Source organism: Salvia splendens, chromosome 16 (genome assembly GCF_004379255.2).
Source record: "Salvia splendens isolate huo1 chromosome 16, SspV2, whole genome shotgun sequence".
NCBI lineage: Eukaryota > Viridiplantae > Streptophyta > Magnoliopsida > Lamiales > Lamiaceae > Salvia > Salvia splendens.
The window spans coordinates 13,769,989-13,787,568 of NC_056047.1; the positions used below are offsets into that span (position 1 = coordinate 13,769,989).

The 17,580-nt window shown below is 40.0% G+C and overlaps 2 protein-coding genes and 1 long non-coding RNA gene across 3 annotated transcripts; 2 read left to right on the forward strand and 1 right to left on the reverse strand.

Moving 5' to 3' along the window:
* The first annotated feature begins 65 nt into the window (after positions 1-65).
* LOC121771800 (beta-amylase 3, chloroplastic-like) lies at positions 66-3,199 on the forward strand. Its single transcript, XM_042168687.1, has 4 exons — positions 66-615; positions 765-975; positions 1,809-1,919; positions 2,009-3,199. The coding sequence occupies exons 1-4, from the start codon at positions 74-76 to the stop codon at positions 2,798-2,800; spliced, it is 1,656 nt and encodes a 551-aa protein (XP_042024621.1). The 5' UTR covers positions 66-73; the 3' UTR covers positions 2,801-3,199.
* Positions 3,200-4,268: 1,069 nt separating this feature from the next.
* LOC121771802 lies at positions 4,269-4,845 on the reverse strand. The gene is made up of 2 exons (XR_006044216.1): positions 4,796-4,845; positions 4,269-4,656 (listed from the first exon to the last, which is right to left on the reverse strand). It is a non-coding gene; the product is annotated as an uncharacterized LOC121771802 (long non-coding RNA).
* Positions 4,846-12,942: 8,097 nt separating this feature from the next.
* LOC121769784 (coiled-coil domain-containing protein 97-like) lies at positions 12,943-15,511 on the forward strand. Its single transcript, XM_042166540.1, has 3 exons — positions 12,943-13,148; positions 13,408-13,970; positions 15,191-15,511. Exons 1-3 carry the CDS (start codon positions 12,962-12,964, stop codon positions 15,422-15,424), a joined length of 984 nt encoding a protein of 327 aa, XP_042022474.1. The 5' UTR covers positions 12,943-12,961; the 3' UTR covers positions 15,425-15,511.
* The last annotated feature ends 2,069 nt before the right edge of the window (positions 15,512-17,580 follow it).

Below are 17,580 nucleotides of genomic sequence, written 5' to 3' on the forward strand. Positions count from 1 at the left end.
ACTGGTAATCTTTATATATAAACACCAGCAGCCTCCATTCTTTCCATATCTCTTAACTCAGCAAAAGAGAAAAATGGCTTTAACACTTCATTCTTCCACCTCTTTTATCAAATCTAAAGATAACAGGAGTTCTAGAACTTCTGATGATTTCACTGGTGCAGTTAGTTTTTCTCAGATCAAACCACCGTCAAACCAGCAGCGAGCAAAGAATTCAACGCATGAAGCCCAACTCTCACCGGCAGAAGGAATCTCTTCATATTCAGAAGGAGTGAATGAGCTGGGGGAGAAACTTCATGGAATGACAGTTCCTCACAGCCATAGCCATGACAATTTGAGGGTGCCTGTTTTCGTCATGCTACCGCTTGACACAATATCTCTAGGGGGGACTCTTAACAAACCTAGAGCAATGTTAGCTAGTTTGATGGCCTTGAAAAGCTCAGGAGTTGAAGGAGTTATGGTTGATGTGTGGTGGGGTCTGGTAGAAAAAGATGGACCTCTGAAATACAATTGGGAAGGCTATGCTGAACTCATAAAGATGGTCAAGAAGATCGGCTTGAAGCTTCAAGTCGTCATGTCTTTTCATCAGTGTGGAGGAAATGTTGGAGATTCTTGCACGTAAGTATCATATGACCTCTTTCCCTCTGTAACAGTTAATATGCATCTTCTGGTCTACTTATTAAGGCATAAATTTTCAAATCAAACAAGAAGCCTGCTCTAGAATCTTCACTAATAGCATAACTTATCTTGTGACATTGTCATTGCAGTATTCCTCTACCACCATGGGTACTTGAAGAGATTAGCAAAAATCCTGACCTTGTCTACACAGATAAATCAGGTCGCCGCAACCCAGAGTATATATCCTTGGGTTGTGATTCACTAGCTGTCCTTAGAGGAAGAACACCAATCCAAGTCTATTCTGACTTTATGAGGAGTTTCAGAAAGATATTCAAGGACTACATTGGAGACGTTGTTGTGGTAAGGCTTCTAAATCTATTCTAGCTTTTCCTTATCACTTATTAGTTATTACATAGCTTATTGCATTAGTAAAGCTAATTCAAAAGATTAAGATTTCCAATGGTAGTACAAAATGAAATAAGAGACAAGAGTGTTATTTCAAATAACCACAAACTCAGATAGCAGAAAATGGCATATACTCCTGTAAGAGTAGGAGTAGCATGAAAAGGATTTTAAAGGTACCTGAGTTCCACTACACAATAAAAATGTTGGGACTAGATGGAATACACAGGTTTTTATATGAGACTATCAAGATCAAGATATTCAACTGGTGCTTTTTAATATTCAGTGATTTAATAGTTCTGTATGTTTCATTAAAGCTCCATATGTTATGAAGCTACAATTCCGCTTGAAAAGAACTAAGCTAAGCCCAACGATAAAGATCTTTAAAGAAGAACTGTATTGCTTATGACCTCGAATAGTTCATGTGCTATGCTTAAGATAATATCTATGTAATTGACTAGTAGATCATTCTAGGCTTATGAAAATAGTATCATCTTTGCATTTTGGGATGTCCACAAAAAATAGTCCCATCCAAAAATGGAAAGTTTCTTTCAAATTATTAACACTATTCTACTCACCTTTTCTTTTCTCTCATACTTTACCCATTTTTTTCTAATTTTCTCTCTCTGTACTTATTTCTCATTGAAACCCGTGCCGTCCACCCATGGGACTCTTTTTGGTGGACGGAGGGAGTATTAAGGTCTCATAACATATTAATGTTAGATAATATAGAGTACAGACAATAGCTTTCACCTACTGAAACAATTCCAAATTTCTTTTTTTATAATCAGGAGGTCCAAGTGGGGATGGGACCCTGCGGAGAGCTAAGATATCCATCCTATCCAGAAAGCAATGGCACCTGGAGATTTCCAGGAATAGGAGAATTCCAGTGTTATGACAAGGTAATTACTTAATGGTTACCAGTTACCACAGAAAATGGATTCAATGTGTTCATGCATCATTAGTTTACTGACATGTTAATCCAAAACAGTATATGAGAGCTTCGCTGGCAGCGGCAGCAGAGGCAATCGGGAAAGATGACTGGGGACAGCAAGGGCCTCATGATGCTGGACAATACAACCAGTTTCCTGAAGATACTGGCTTTTTTCAGAGGGATGGTACGTGGAATAGTGAGTATGGACAGTTTTTCATGGAGTGGTATTCCGGTAAGCTACTTGACCATGGAGAAAAGATGCTCAACGCAGCAAATATAATATTTCAAGGGACTGGAGCCAAACTATCTGGAAAAGTGGCGGGAATTCATTGGCATTACAAAACAAGATCTCACGCAGCAGAGCTAACAGCAGGATACTACAATACAAGGCATAGAGATGGCTACCTACCGATAGCAAGAATGATGGCAAAACACGGTGTTGTCTTGAACTTCACTTGTATGGAGATGAGGGATGGAGAGCAGCCGAACGAAGCTAACTGCTCGCCAGAAGGTCTAGTCAGGCAAGTCAAGATGGCAACTAAACTTGCAGGAACAGAACTTGCAGGAGAGAATGCACTGGAGAGGTATGATGGAGGAGCATTTTCGCAAGTGTTGGCGACAAGTAGATCAGATTCAGGAAACGCATTGAGTGCATTTACTTATTTAAGGATGAATAAGAGATTATTTGAAGCTGAGAACTGGAGGAATTTGGTTGAATTTGTCAAAAGCATGTCTGAAGGTGGTAGAAGCACGAGACTTCCGGACAGTGATAGGGTCGGAACTGACCTGTATGTGGGATTTATCAAGCAAAACAATATGAGGAAGGAAAGTGAAGCAGCCCTTGTATAATTGCACATGTGTATATGTATAGGTGCATGAGTACGGAAAATAGAAGCCATACCGAAACAATATTACAAGAATATACAGATCTATGTAGATCAAGCATAAGTCACACTGAAAATGGTTACATGCCTATCTCGATTAAAATTTGGTAAAGAGTTATTCGTGCTCAAAGCAATACACAACTCTTGTACAAAGGTTAGAGCTAAAGGTAACTACCAGAAGTGTTCAGTGAGAACTGGAGAAGTTCAACGGCTAACCAATTTATATCTTATTCCAGGAAGGCATGGCTATTTATTTCCTGCATAATGCTTTTCTAATTGTTCTTTCTTGATGCTAGTAGAATTTTGTTAAATGTGTACTATTTTGGTATTATCCGCATAACAATGATCATAGTGTTCAGTATTATTCTGCAATGCAAACAACCAAATACCTGGAAAGTTATTTGATAAAAATAATCAAACACAAAAGTGATGAATTATGGGATTAATTGAGTCAAAAGAGTAACATGCATGGACTTGGACATTATTGTCATGATGATTGCACTAGTACAATATATGGCGTTGAAGATGGTTCAAGTCCTCAAGTGATCTGAAACCAAATGCAACCTAACTGCATTGAACTTGTACGGTACCTAAGGATGGTATTTATTACTGTAAGTAAAGCAAAGGGTAGAGTTTACTCCTTTAAGTCTGTCAAAAACATGGTACATTTACAGTGCAGGGGCATACTAAGACCAATGTTTCCAAAAATCATACATGGTCTACTATATAAATATCCAAAACAGGCACTACTTGTAAATTTCACTGTTACAGCAAGGTCGTCTACCATGAAATAGTGAAGTTGTGAACAGTGTTTTACGGTACCTCATATTCCAGTAGTACAAATGCAACCAAATGTATACCAATGATATTATTTTATATCATGGCATGTATAGAATGTGTTGGAGGAAAGGAACAGAAGTTAAAACACCTTTCAGAAAACTTAGTTCAAATAAATCAGGCCACAATCAGCCCTGTCTTTTGAATAAAATATTCATCCCTGAATTAAAAAAGGAATATTTACTCCAAACAAGGAGATCTGAAACTCAAATCACTTCCAAATCATTTTACTTTAACATGATGTTGAAAACAGCAACATCGTGAGGGCGTGTCTGTGCTACCCTCCATCACAAAACAGTGAAAATGAAACTTTTCTACAATTGTGTTTTGGAAAATTGATTCTGATGCTTTGAGCTAAGCCAAAATTTTCAGTGTTACCTCATCAAATTCTAATAAAATACTCACCGTGCCTTGTTAATTGAGTCGTTTTTCCATTTCAAGAAGTTCCAAGATAACTGAATCATTTCTATTTTTGGCAAAGAGTAATACTCTCTCCTACTTTATTCTATTTTCAACTCTCTTACTTTATTCTACCTCCACTTAACACTAAACATCTTTTTCTTAATCTTCATGCCGAAAAGAAGAAGTAACTCAACTAACAAGGAACGGATGGAGTATAAATGTATACGTTTAGCAGCATATACAACGGAAAATCGCAAACAATACTCCAGATTGAGAAACCAAACCCCGTGTAAAATGTTGGTAAAATCAATCTAAAGTTACTTTACTTCCAGGATCGAATTCTAATTCTCAGAGAGGCGAAACCATTTAATTCATGAGATACACATGAAAATGACAGAGTACTAAATACAAACATTGTTATTGGTAGAAAATTAGTATTCTGGAAGATTGAGTTGCAATTGGTAACCATTCTAGGAGTTTTCCGGCGAGGGCGGAGAAGGACCGGAGCCAGTGCCGCGGAGGCTTTCAATCAGATCACCGAGCTCCTTGCGCGCTGATTCTCTGCCAAACATGAACCCATACCTGCCATTAAACACGAAGCAAATTACAACACATATTTTTCTCTTTTTCCCCCATTTATAGTTGTTTTAAAATGAAGAGAGAGATACGAGAGTTGATAAGCGATTAAAGAAATACCAAAAGGAGACGGCGGAGAAGATACCGGCTGTAGCAACGGTCTGTACGAGACTGAAGCTGCGTTTCTGCATTTTGAACTTTGCTTGTTGGAGAAAAAAAAATGTTCGCTCTATAATCCAATATATATACTAGTAGTATTTTACAGATTTAAAATTAATCAATTGATTAAATAGGATTAATTCATTAAATAATATAGTGAACCAATACTAGCAATATAAATATTTGGGAAAATCGGGTTTATGGGGGAGTTTACACTAAATATTACGTAAATGTACCCATTTTGTTATCTATTCCACAAATGGGAAAAACGCCAACCACATTGGCGTTTTTATTAGTAAATACGCCAACGTCATTGGCGTGTTTTAAGGTAAATACGCCAACGATGATGGCGTTTTATACTTGTGCCGTATTTTGGGTGTATGCTCTCGGATTGTAATTACGATTAAACACGCCAACTTGGTTGGCGTGTATAAATAAAAAAAACGCATTTGTAAATGGCGTGTTTTCTTTGTTGAAACGCCGAACATATTGACGTTTTGTAAAAGACGCCAACCGGAGTGGCGTATTTACTTAATCATAAAAAACGCCAACCTGAGTGGCGTGTTTAATCAGACTGATATACCAGGCGTTCCTCCCCCAAATCGCGAAAACCTCACAACACACAGCCTTCGCGATTTCTCCAGCTGCGCGCCTTCTCTCCGTGATTTCGGCCTACATTCATCAATCGGTGCTATTCTCCCCCAAATTCATCTATTTTATTCGGTTAGTATGCTTACCTTTTACATAATTATAGTAATTGGTGGATAGCTAGGGTTTGTAATGGGTTGTGAATTGAGTAGAAATATTATGCATTTTGGATTGGTTGAATGATATTATTGTTGATTATTATGTTGGATTGTGTTGGGTTTAAGTTAATTTGTGTATAAATTTGATTATAAGCCTAAACCCTAGGGTTTTTATAGCTAAAAAATTGGGCAAATTGTTTTGATTTATGTGGGTTTTGGTTGATTAGTTTAGATTGTTAAATTTGTTTATATTGTTAGGTTTGTCAAATTGAAATTGGACAAATTGAAAATGTTAGGTTAGGCAAAATTGAAATTGGTAGGTTGGGCGAATTGTTAATTGAAATTGTTAATTTTGTGTAGGTGAATTGGTTTATGATTTTGAATGTGCAATGTTGTGTAACTTGCTTATTTGATGTTGGTGTTCAATTTTGTGATATTGGATTAAATTGTATCTAATTATTGAAATGGTTTATGGTTGGTTATTGTTGAATTTGGTTTATGAAATTGGATTAAATGTTATGGTTGGTTATTGTTGAATTTGAATTATGTAGGTAAATTATGGCATCATCTTCAACCTCTCGTCGTCGGCTTGCATGTGGTCCTGCGGATCCATCTGTATTATATTTTCAGAGACAACACGTCTCTAACAACATATGGGCAGGAGTTCCATCCGAAGATGTACGCTGCCGACGATTTGAAGGAAAAATTTGGGATGTTCCCATCCAGCAATATGTCTTGGCAATAGTGGACCAGATGGGGTTTGGGGGTATGTTAAGGTGTGGTAAACCAAAAGAAATTGACCACCATCTTATCACAGCTCTGATTGAACGTTGGATGCCAGAGACTCACACGTTTCACTTTCCAGTCGGTGAAGCGACTGTGACACTGGAAGACGTGGAGGTCTTATGGGGCCTGAAAGTTGATGGAGAGGCTCTGACAACTTACATCCCCCCGACGGACGCGGGATATTGGACGGACAGGTGTATGGATTTTCTAGGATTCATACCGGAAGCATCCGAGTTGAAGGAAATGGCTTTTAAGCAGACGAGCTTATCGCGCCAATTGAGGATTGAGCTGTCTGATGACCACGAACACTACATATATGCTCAGCGGGCTCGTATCTATTGTCTGCTATTACTTGGTGGTCTGATGATCCCCAACGCCACCGGAAATAAAATTCCGTTCTTCTACCTACACTTTTTCATGGATATAGAACGGTGTTCTACATATAGCTGGGGTGGGGCGACGCTTGCTTGCTTGTACCACAATTTGTGTGAAGCGGCCGTTGGTAAGAGGACGGATGTAGGGGGAGCCTTAACTCTATTACAACTTTGGGCTTGGGAGAGAATCCCAAATATTAGACCGAGGATGCTAGATCCCGTGCATACAGACTATCTACCATGTGCAAGCGCGTAAGTTGTTCATTAATTGCGTTTTTAAACTTAATGTTCATCAATTTTCGTGTTCTTCGCTCATAATTTAAATTTTTTAGATGGAATGGCCCGGCGTCATATGTAAAAGCACCCGGACATTGTGTTGAAAATTTCCGAGATCAGTTCTCCATGATGCATCCTAATCAGGTACTTCATATATTTATAAAATGTTTTTGGTTTTTTGTTTTTTGTTTTTATGGAAATTATTTTGAAAAATTTGTATCACATGTAGTTTATTTGGAGGCCTTATCTCCACCGGGAGTTGCCGGAAAGTTGTGATGCCGGTCGTCCTATATGGATGTCGATCACAACGCTTATTTGTTGGAATCTGGCTGAGCCACACCTGCCACACCGAGTGTTGCGCCAATTCGGGATTGTCCAACCGTATATCCCGGATCTCCCCCGGTTCCACGGTTCTGATTTTTTGAAACAGGATCGCCGTGGAAAAGCTGGTCGGAATTGGGTTCAATGGCACGCCAATTATATACAGGAGTGGGACAACAGACACTTTACGATATGGACTGATCTGGAGGACAGTACTGAGCCTGTTGCAACGGAAGAATATATGAATTGGTTTCGCCAGATCACTGTGGTGTATTTAACCAAACCCGGCGTGCATGCTGAAGAGGGATTCCACGAAACCGCATCTTCTCATAACTTTACGGTACATTATTTATACTTAACTAAACCCTGATTACTTATTCAAATTCATATTATGATATGTACTTAACTTTGAAAAATTGTAGGTGGAGACGCTTCACAAAATACGCCACTTTCTAAGTGGCCGAGCTGCGACAGGACATTTCTGTCCGGATATGGAAACCATTTCGAGGATGGTTGAAGAAGGACTGCAGATATCCGGGGAGCCTCAGCTGATGGACTACCCTCCTTCGCAGCGCTCTGCAATGGACGTGGACGTACCCATAAGGCAAAAGGCAAAACGACGAACCAAGCAGAAAACCGTCCGCGGAGAGTCGTCATCGCAGTTCGTACACAACTCCGATGACGATTTTGAGGACCCACCTCCACCGAGCTCTGCACTTCGAGGCCGTCATTCTATTAGCCATACCGGTGGTACCGGAGAAGATATTGGCCTCAGTGATGTCCCCGCTTCTCCACCGCGGTCGTCTGTGCAGGAGGATCTTGAGAACGCTGTTGTTCAAGATACTCCTCCCTCAAGGATCCCTAGATCTACATCTACTATTGGGAAGGGGATACGGCGTCTGTTTATGCGGAAACGTCGTGACGATTGAACTAATTTGAACTCTTGATATTACTGTAATTTGATATTGATGTTTTTTCATTTGATTTGAACTCATTGATTTTAAGTCTTTATGATTAAGTCTTTGGATGTCTGAATTATTATTTCCTAGTAGAAATGAAAATGAAAACAGGCAAATAAAGAGATATTGGCGTTTTTGTGAATGTAAGTCTTTGTGAAAAACGCCAATGCTATTGGCGTTTATAAGTTAGAAGAAATTTTTCTAGTTTTTTTCACAACGGTTCTGAACAAACACGCCAGTCCAGTTGGCGTGTTCATTAAAAACGCCAATATGAATGGCGTTTTTAAGTTAGTTTATATTTTGCCCGTTTTTTCTACAACGAATGCGGACATTCTGAACAAACACGCCATTCCCGTTGGCGTTTTTAATTAAGACGCCATTCCCGTTGGCGTGTTATTTAAAAACGCCAACGCCATTGGCGTTTTTAAGTTAGTTTTTTCTTTGCTCGTTTTTTCTACGCCGAAAGCGGACATTCTGAACAAACACGCCAGTCCCGTTGGCGTGTTTCAGCAATAACACGCCATTCACGTTGGCGTTTTAAAGTGAAAAGACGCCAATTAAGTAGGCGTCTCTTTAAACACGCCACTCACATCGGCGTGTCCTATAAAAAACGCTCCCACAGTTAGAGTTTTTAATCATTTCATCATTATTCAATATATAAGTACATACAAATATTACCCTATACATTAGTCCAAATCTTGCTAAATACAGAAATCCAATATTACACAATGCATACGTTCAATTGTCTCGCCTTTTCCGCGTAAAAAAGCTACGGATCCCCTTCCCGATTCTGGCGGTTGAGAGTCTAGACGGAGGAGTCTCTCGCACAACGACATTCTCTAAATCAACCCCAAAATATTCGTCTCGCACAGAAGACCGAGGTGGAGAATGTGGGACATCACTGAGACCGATGTGTTCGCCTGTACCACCAGTGTGGCTGACAGAGTGACGACCTCGAACTGCAGATCTTGGTGGAGGTGGAGGCATAAAATCGTGATCGACATCATCAGTGTGACTGACAGAATGACGACCTCGAACTGCATATCTTGGTGGAGGTGGAGGTGGATGCATAAAATCGTCAGCGGCATCATCTACCAACTGAGTATCCATCCTTGAATGAGCATTCGGGCAGTTGCGCCTGTCGTGACCTGGTTGATGGCAATGTTTACATCGGCGTCGGGCTCGTGGCTGGTCAGCTTCACGGACATCCATCTGATTAGGAATCCTAGTAGTACGGTATCGACCGCGACTTTTAGGCATTAACTGAGCTCGTGAACATTGCAAAGTCCATTCAGGCACGGCCCAATAATCTTGGTGTCTGGGTGGATTGAACACCGTAGAATATTGGTGTACCCAAACACTTGTGCGGTATACGGGATCAACAAGCGACAGCATGTTGTCGTTTCTAAAACGCGCAACTGCCGCTGCATGTGAACATGGAAGTCTCCACATCTGCCACTTTTGACATTTGCAGTGCGAGTCCAAGTACTTTACCTTCCACTTATTAGCGCCCTTTCCACCAATTCGACGCTTTGTTCGAACCACATAATGCCCTGCAATTGTGTTGGGTGCTCTCACATTATGCAATTGACCTTTTGCATCATTTTTGCACACCTTTTCATGCGCCCACGGGGTAAGTGGTGTGGCACACTGTGTTGATGCAATTGACCGGTCATTGAACCATTCTATTGTCCTCCAGAATATCATATCAATGCAAGCTTTAATTGGGAGTTGTCTTGCGCCTCTCAACACATTGTTGTAAGATTCCACCATATTAGTGGAAACCTCACCCCATCTTTTGTGTTTGTCATACGCCAGATTCCATTTTTCTAACTCCACGGCATCAAGGTACTGCAAAGCCTCGTTGTTGACGTTTCGAAGTAAACGACGTCTGATCTTAAACTTGCGCTTCTTGGTAGCAATACCAATTTTCCAAACAAGTCTTTTGACCATGATACCTTTGTGATTCTGCAAAACATTCTTTCTAACATGTACCAAGCAAAATCTGTGATGACCCACATTGGGTTCTTCTTTCCATATGGGAGAATTCATTGCATCTATGATTCCCACATGCCTATCAGATATGACACATATTTCATGCTTTGCTACATGAAGTCTAATGCGTTCCATAAACCAATTCCAACTTTCTTTGGTTTCCTCATCAACAATGGCATATGCAACAGGCAAACATTTCTTATTAGCATCAAATCCAACGGCAATAAGAATTTTACCTCGACATCGTCCACGTAGATGAGTTCCATCAACCGTTAAAACTGGTTTGCATAGTTGAAAAGCCTCCACAGCTGGTCCAAAAGCCCAGAATACGTACTTGAATACCTTGTTCATACCATTGCTTAATATGTCATCGTGCATCCATTCCACAATTGTGCCAGGATTTTGTCTTTGCACTTCATTCAAATAAGCTGGTAAAACTTTGAACGACCACTCCCATCCACCGTATACAAGCTCAATCGCTGTCCTCCGAGCATACCATGCTTTCTTGTAACTAACTTTGACATGAAATCTATTTTCAATATCCGCCACAATTGCTTTTACCTTGTAGCAAGGATCGTTTTCTATCTGATGGCGAACACTCAACGCTATCATACCCGACGAAAGATTAGCGTGGCCATTATAGTTACGATCCCCCATGCAAGTATGAGCAGTGCTGAACACTCTAATTTGCCAGTGTTCATCATGCTTCCTCAGTGTTGCTCGGCACTCCCACAAACATTTAGGTAAGGACGTATCTTTCGGATTTCCCCGTGGCCACTTACAAACTGCATGCCATCTCTTTCCTTTACTTTCAACAACTGTATATTGTCGGATTTTTTCCAAATGCCAATGAGTCACAGCTGCCTTCAATTCCAACTTCGTTCTAAATTTAGTATGCAAACCGACATTGGTAGGATCCTTTTCACTCCAATAATGCACACTGGGATCATCACGCTCAAAGTTTTTGGGATCAAAACTATCATATGGACCTGGTAAGGTGCGAAAGTAGTTGATTCCAGGCTGTGGGAACTGTGGAACTACTCTTCCTCCAACTGCCCTTCCACCAACTGATGTTTCTCCAACTGCTGTTTCTCCAAGTGGAATGGATGGTCTTGAAGCAACAAATTGTTCATCATCCGACGGATCACCATCTGAGTCTGTACTAACCGTGTCGGAATCTTCAGAATTATAAGGTGATTGTGGATCAAGAAAGTCGGCTTTATCAGGACCTATTATGTCCTCCACCACATCACAATTGTCACGATCCCCTAAATGCACGCCTCCAGCTTCAAAATCTTGTGTTGCAGCTAAATATGGTTCTTCGGCTCTCGTAGACGTACCAACATCAAAATCTTGTGTTGCAGCAAAATATGGTTCTTGGGCTCTCGTTGACGTACCAGCATCATAACTTATGACATGATGACTATGATGTTGAGTAATTGCCGAATACTCAACATATAATTCAATTACACCTCCAATAACCATACTCTCACTAAACATTAGATGCATGCATACTTCTTCTAGTTGAACACCTATAAACGTGACTCCGGATCCAAAGCATATAGTACGTTTCCATATTATTTGAATATTGTTTTCATATATGCTTATCCCCATCCTTTCACAAATTTTTTCCACAAGGTCATCGTACGAAATTGTTTCATCCAACATAATGAATCCTTTAGCAAAAGGAGGATCATACGAAATAACTGCTCCGGGAATTATCTTTCCACCCCAATATAAATTGACACACCACGTCATACTATCTGCAATAATGTAAAACACAAATAAATATGTATTATTTTTACATTCATCATTATGTAGAGTCAGCCAAAAAATTGACAAAATAATTCTATTAAATACACTACAATATGTATTATCATAACAATCCATAAAATATACTATAACATATAATAGCATAACAATTGGTCAAAATATTTCCATTAAAATATATACTATCATAATAATCCATCGAAATATTAGTGTACCCATAATAATTGGTCAAACTATTATATTAATTACACTACAATATATATTATCACAACAATCAATCAAATATTGGAAGACTAATGTTTAGAAGAATGAGTCTAAAATTTGATAGACTAACCGATTAGAAGGACTAATGGTTGAAAGAATTAGCCAAATTCAAAATATCCACGCTTAAATCCACCACCGGGTCGACCCGAGCGAAAGGTTTTTATGCGTTTGGGAAGGGTTTTCGCGTTTTGGGGAGGGAAAGTGTTTAGGGTCGCGATGTTGGGGGAGATCTGATAAGGATATGGTTCAACAGAAACACGCCGCTCAAATTGGCGTTTTTAAGAATAACACGCCAACCTCAGTGGCGTTTTTATTAGTAAATACGCCTACTGCATTGGCATTTTATTAATTAAACACGCCAACTACATTGGCGTTTTAGCTTAAAACACGCCAACTTCATTGGCGTTTTTTTCCGCCGCTGTATTTGGCGAAAATACACCTCCAATACGACGCGAAGATAAACGCCAATGAGGTTGGCGTTTTTACTAATAGAAACGCCAATGTGGTTGGCGTTTTTCCCATTTTTGGAATAGATAACAAAATGGGTACATTTACGTAATCTTTAGTGTAAAGTGCCCCATAAACCCGATTTTCCCATAAATATTTAGTATTCCATTAATCTTCAATAGAAGTGAATTTGAAGGAGAAAGTAAGTTTGGAGATGGCGAAATCCAGTAGTGATGCAACTGCAATCGGCAGTGAAGCCAAGGAGAGTATAACAGGCAGATTGTCTCTCATCGAGGACTTGTACTTTCCCCGCAAGGTACAACCTGATGATGCAGCGGACCCATCTCGGCGCAAGTCCCTCCTCCTCGACCTTCTCTCCACTGACGCCCCCGTCTTCCTCGGTGCGTCCTTTTCCTCACTGCATCTTGCATGCTTCTGCTCGTTCATTTCATCACTTTTTAACTCTGATTCTCCCTCGAATTTCGGTTTTGGATATTATATCCGATTTAATTAGGTGTTGCTGAGAATGCTTTTTATGTATCAATTTTGGTTGGCGTTTAATGGGGAAGGGATTAGGTCATTTATGTTTCCCTTAATTGTGAGTTCTGCTTTGCTAAAAAACCAAAACTAATTTGAGCTTGCCAAAACTGATGAATTCAGAGCGGTATGGGTCAAAATTGTCGATGGAGGAGCTTAATCACTTTGACGTGTTGAGGGATGATTATGAAATCAATTGGCACCTTAAAAATCTCCGGAGCATCTTGAGCCCGACAGATAAGGAGAAGAAGTCGAGGTCAGCTAAGATCAAGAATCGGAGGCTAGCATATATGGATAGGTTGATGGTGGATGGACATTATTTTTCAGAAGATGCTATGAGGGAAAGAGAACCTTATCTGCATCATGAGTATGTGGGGAAGTTTCAGGATCCAAGTGGTAGGAGCATGGCGAGGCCTGGTGAGCGGTGGTCGGAAACACTTATGAGGCGATCAGAAGAGGCAATATTGGTGGAGAAGATTAGAGGAGAGCAACAGAGGTTGGGTGTGGCTCAGAGTGATTGGGTTGGAAATGAAAGAGAAAAGCAAGAAGAAGAAGAAGAGGAAGAGGAACAAGAGGAGGAGGAAGAAGAAGAAGAAGAAGATGGTAGTGAAAGAGAAGTTTTAGTAGAGAAGGAAGTGGGATGCATGGCATTAGACCACCCTTCTAGGAGCTCACAGACAACTGAGGTAAAATATTTTATTTTTCAGCGCCTCATACTCAACTGTTTATGTTGCAGCACTATATTTTTCTACTCCGTTGCTGTTATTGATAATTATTGCTATGCTTTTCTTCCTTCTTGTTGAGAGCCCAAGATTTTGAGGGTACTTTGCTATTTCGCTAAGCTTAATTGAGACAGCTTATAAGCTCCACCAACCTATAAGATGACGTTTCAAGAGCTCATAAGTTGTCAAAATGTTTGGATAATAGAACTTATAATTTAGAGGGTGAATTGTGAATTTGAGAGAGAAGATGGTGAGGTATGAAAGTGGAAGGTTTCATGTTAGAAATAACAAAACATGGTAGGGTTATTTTTGTTGCTTATAAGATTGTGAAAAGAAGAAGATGGAGTTGAGGAACATATATTTTTGGAGTTTATAAGTAGTTAGGCTTTCCAAACACTTTGCAAGAGCTTAGGAGCATAGCCAAATACCATCTTAATTGATTCTTAAAGAGTGTTGCACTCAGAACTGCCAAAGTTTTACCAACATGCATATTATAGCCTGAGTTTTACTGGGACCAGAAAACTGTAGTGATACATGACAAAAAAATGTTCAGTGGATTTTTAATGTACACTAAAAAGTCCAATCCAGATTTCGCTGGAGAAAGATAGTGAGTTAAAAGACCGTGAAATATTCCAAAAACCTTGAAAAATGTTCCATGTTAAGTCATGCGAACAATGTAATTACTACAAGGAAGGAATACAATAACCAAACCTAGGGCCTGTCTGATCGGGCTTTGAACCTGCCTCAATTGGTAGGTTCTGGCCCAGCCTTTTCCCATTCATCCAGTATCACATTAGGTTGGGGTTATGACTGCGTTAGATTTGGTTGGCGGGCAATGGAGTGAACTTTTCTGAGTAAATATGTTACCAACAAAATTCTACTTCTAGCTGGGTAGTTTTGTGGTGGTGTTCTAATTGATGTGCTTTTGCATGTTCTCCTTAATAAAATCTTCTTGAAATTGTTAGATTTCTTACTTCTCCTATAATGCAAAGTGCAAACCATATAGTTTATTCTTTAGCTTTCCCGAAGATAGTTGAATCTTGAAATTGGTTCATTTTTTCATCATATGCCAACTCAGTCACCAGCCTAGATAGATATATGTGATCATAATCTGGATCATGTTCATTTTGATCTTGTATATGTTATCTAATGCTTTCATTGGCTTGTTTCATCGCATTCTATAGGTGGAACAGAATCACAACGCCGAGATGAGAGCTGCGGTGATGGACAGTTTGTCAGTTGAGGAAATGCAAGATCGGATGGAGCAATTCATGTATGTAATGCAGCAGAAGTTCTTGTCAGGGGAAGACCATCAGCATCTTGACTACTCAAAAATCGATGAGGATGTGACATTGGATGATCATTGGATGAAAGAAGCCAATCAAGACGCTGAAGAAAAATATTTTGATGATGTTTGAGAGTGTGAAGATGATAGTTTTATATCTAGACTACTGACAGTCACCGGTTTCGGCTATATCAGTATATAGTTTCCCTTTTTCCCTTCATTTTTCTTTTGTCATGGGATATGCAGTTATCTAGTCACTTAAAAGATAATTCTGTCTACTCTACGACCAGATTTTTGGAGCAAGAATTATCATCATCAGATTCCGGCCTAACTAGTTAGCATCACTTCTCCATTAGAAACGGACTTTGCAATTGCAAATTCTTGTTAACCAATGACAATTTTCAGCTATACTTTGAAGCAGGTTTCAATCTCCAACTCTTAGTTTGAAAATCAATTTCCATCACCCTTTCAATTTATCATGAACATTAGTATCACACTGTTCCATAATCATCTTCTCAGATGAGCATGAAGCCCTTTGCCCTAGATGAGCTAAAATGCCCTTGGTTGCGTGGCACGATAAATACTTCTCTTTATTTATCAAATGTTGGAGATAACACAAATTAGATATGTTTTGATAGAGATTGAATATTATAGAGTTGAGCTAGAGAAATACTTCGGTCGGAAAGCAGCCAATACTTGAGCTCCTTTGACAGAGTCCAGTAGAGGAGAGACATTTCAATGCTCATGTCAAGAGGTTTTCAAGTAAAGGAAGGGTATGATGTACTAGTATAGTTTTAAATTATATAAAAAAAATCAAACAAATCAAATAAAATGTGTATTTTTCGCTATCACTGTCCTAATCATTGGAAATTTTTTGCAGACATTTTATTCCAAAACTGAAACAACGGATATTAAATACAAAAATTCCTAAATGGTAGTAGTAAGACATTTTTAAATAAACACTCCAAACAATGAAAAAAATCGACCATTTACCCTCAAAATAAACACCCCTAAAGGTTTGCTTTCTTCACACAATTGGCCATGGAAGCATGGACAAGATTTGCATAGGTCACTTGACGGTTTGCCTCTCTTGTTAGATAACTATATTTCATTATGCCATCTATTACTCGTGAACATAAGAGCACCCACAACGGTGGACGGACGGCGTCCGTCCTTGCCAGCGGCACGGAAGACGTCGTCCGCCGCTGCGCTCGCGCTGCTGGCACGGCTCTGCTCGATGCATCGAGCACGTCCGTGCCAGCGAGCAGGTGACGTGTCGACGGCTGATTGGGCAACGGCATAGCCGTTGCATTTGAATATTTTTATTTTTTTTTCAAAAATTCGGTTTTTAATTATAAAAATCGATTAAAAATAAAAAAAAAATTCCCAATCCCAAAAAAATGGCCGCTTTTTTGCCCATTTTTCTGTATTTTTTTTTATTTTTTTTCCCCAAAATCATCATCCATTTTCCACATCAAATCATCTCTCATTCATCTCTCATTCATATTTTTCATACAACTTATCTACACCTTCATCTCTCACTCAAAACCTCAAATGGATTTCACCCATATTATTGCGGAAGCGGAGCGCGAAAAACAAGAATACTACGAACAACACCGTGCCGCTTATGCTGCATATGTCGCAGCGAATACCCCCGTCCCTCCTCCTCAACCAACTAGATCAACTCGTCGCTACATCCATCGTGACCGGGAGGGAGCCCACGAAAGGCTCGTTGCCGACTATTTTGCCGACCAGCCGCGTTTTCCGGCGGATTACTTCAGGCGTCGTTTTCGCATGTCAAAGCGCCTGTTTATGCGTATTGTCAACACATTGTCCGCCCGTGTTGAATTCTTCCAAACAGGTCTAGATGTAGCCGGCCGGCAAAGTATCACGCCGTTGCAGAAGTGTACGTGTGCCATCCGACAACTCTCTACTGAGCAAACGGCCGACCTCTTCGACGAGTAGTTGCATATCGATGAGTCAACTGGAATCCTTTGTCTTAAAAATTTTTGCGAGGGCGTTCGTACAGCTTTCGGTGATGAATTCCTTCGGGCACCCACCACCGATGATTGCCAACGGTTGCTTCGTCTTCACGAATCAGTCCATGGCTTTCTCGGAATGCTTGGCAGCATTGACTGCATGCATTGGAGGTGGAAGAATTGCCCGACTGTTTGGAGGGGGCAACACTTAAGCGGCCACAAGGCGGCGGCCCAACACTTATCCTTGAGGCGGTCGCCTACTACCGCCTATGGATTTGGCATGCATATTTCGGCGTTGACAGATCCAACA

What these genes read in the sequence shown, in the direction of transcription:
- LOC121771800 (XM_042168687.1), top strand. Translation starts at nt 74, where the DNA reads ATGGCTTTAACACTTCATTCTTCCACCTCTTTTATCAAATCTAAAGAT. An exon ending in AATGTTGGAGATTCTTGCAC is followed by an intron (nt 616 to 764) that starts GTAAGTATCATA and finishes TTGTCATTGCAG; the next exon opens with TATTCCTCTACCACCATGGG. An exon ending in AATTCCAGTGTTATGACAAG is followed by an intron (nt 1,920 to 2,008) that starts GTAATTACTTAA and finishes AATCCAAAACAG; the next exon opens with TATATGAGAGCTTCGCTGGC.
- LOC121769784 (XM_042166540.1), top strand. Translation starts at nt 12,962, where the DNA reads ATGGCGAAATCCAGTAGTGATGCAACTGCAATCGGCAGTGAAGCCAAG. An exon ending in TGACGCCCCCGTCTTCCTCG is followed by an intron (nt 13,149 to 13,407) that starts GTGCGTCCTTTT and finishes TGATGAATTCAG; the next exon opens with AGCGGTATGGGTCAAAATTG. An exon ending in GGAGCTCACAGACAACTGAG is followed by an intron (nt 13,971 to 15,190) that starts GTAAAATATTTT and finishes CGCATTCTATAG; the next exon opens with GTGGAACAGAATCACAACGC.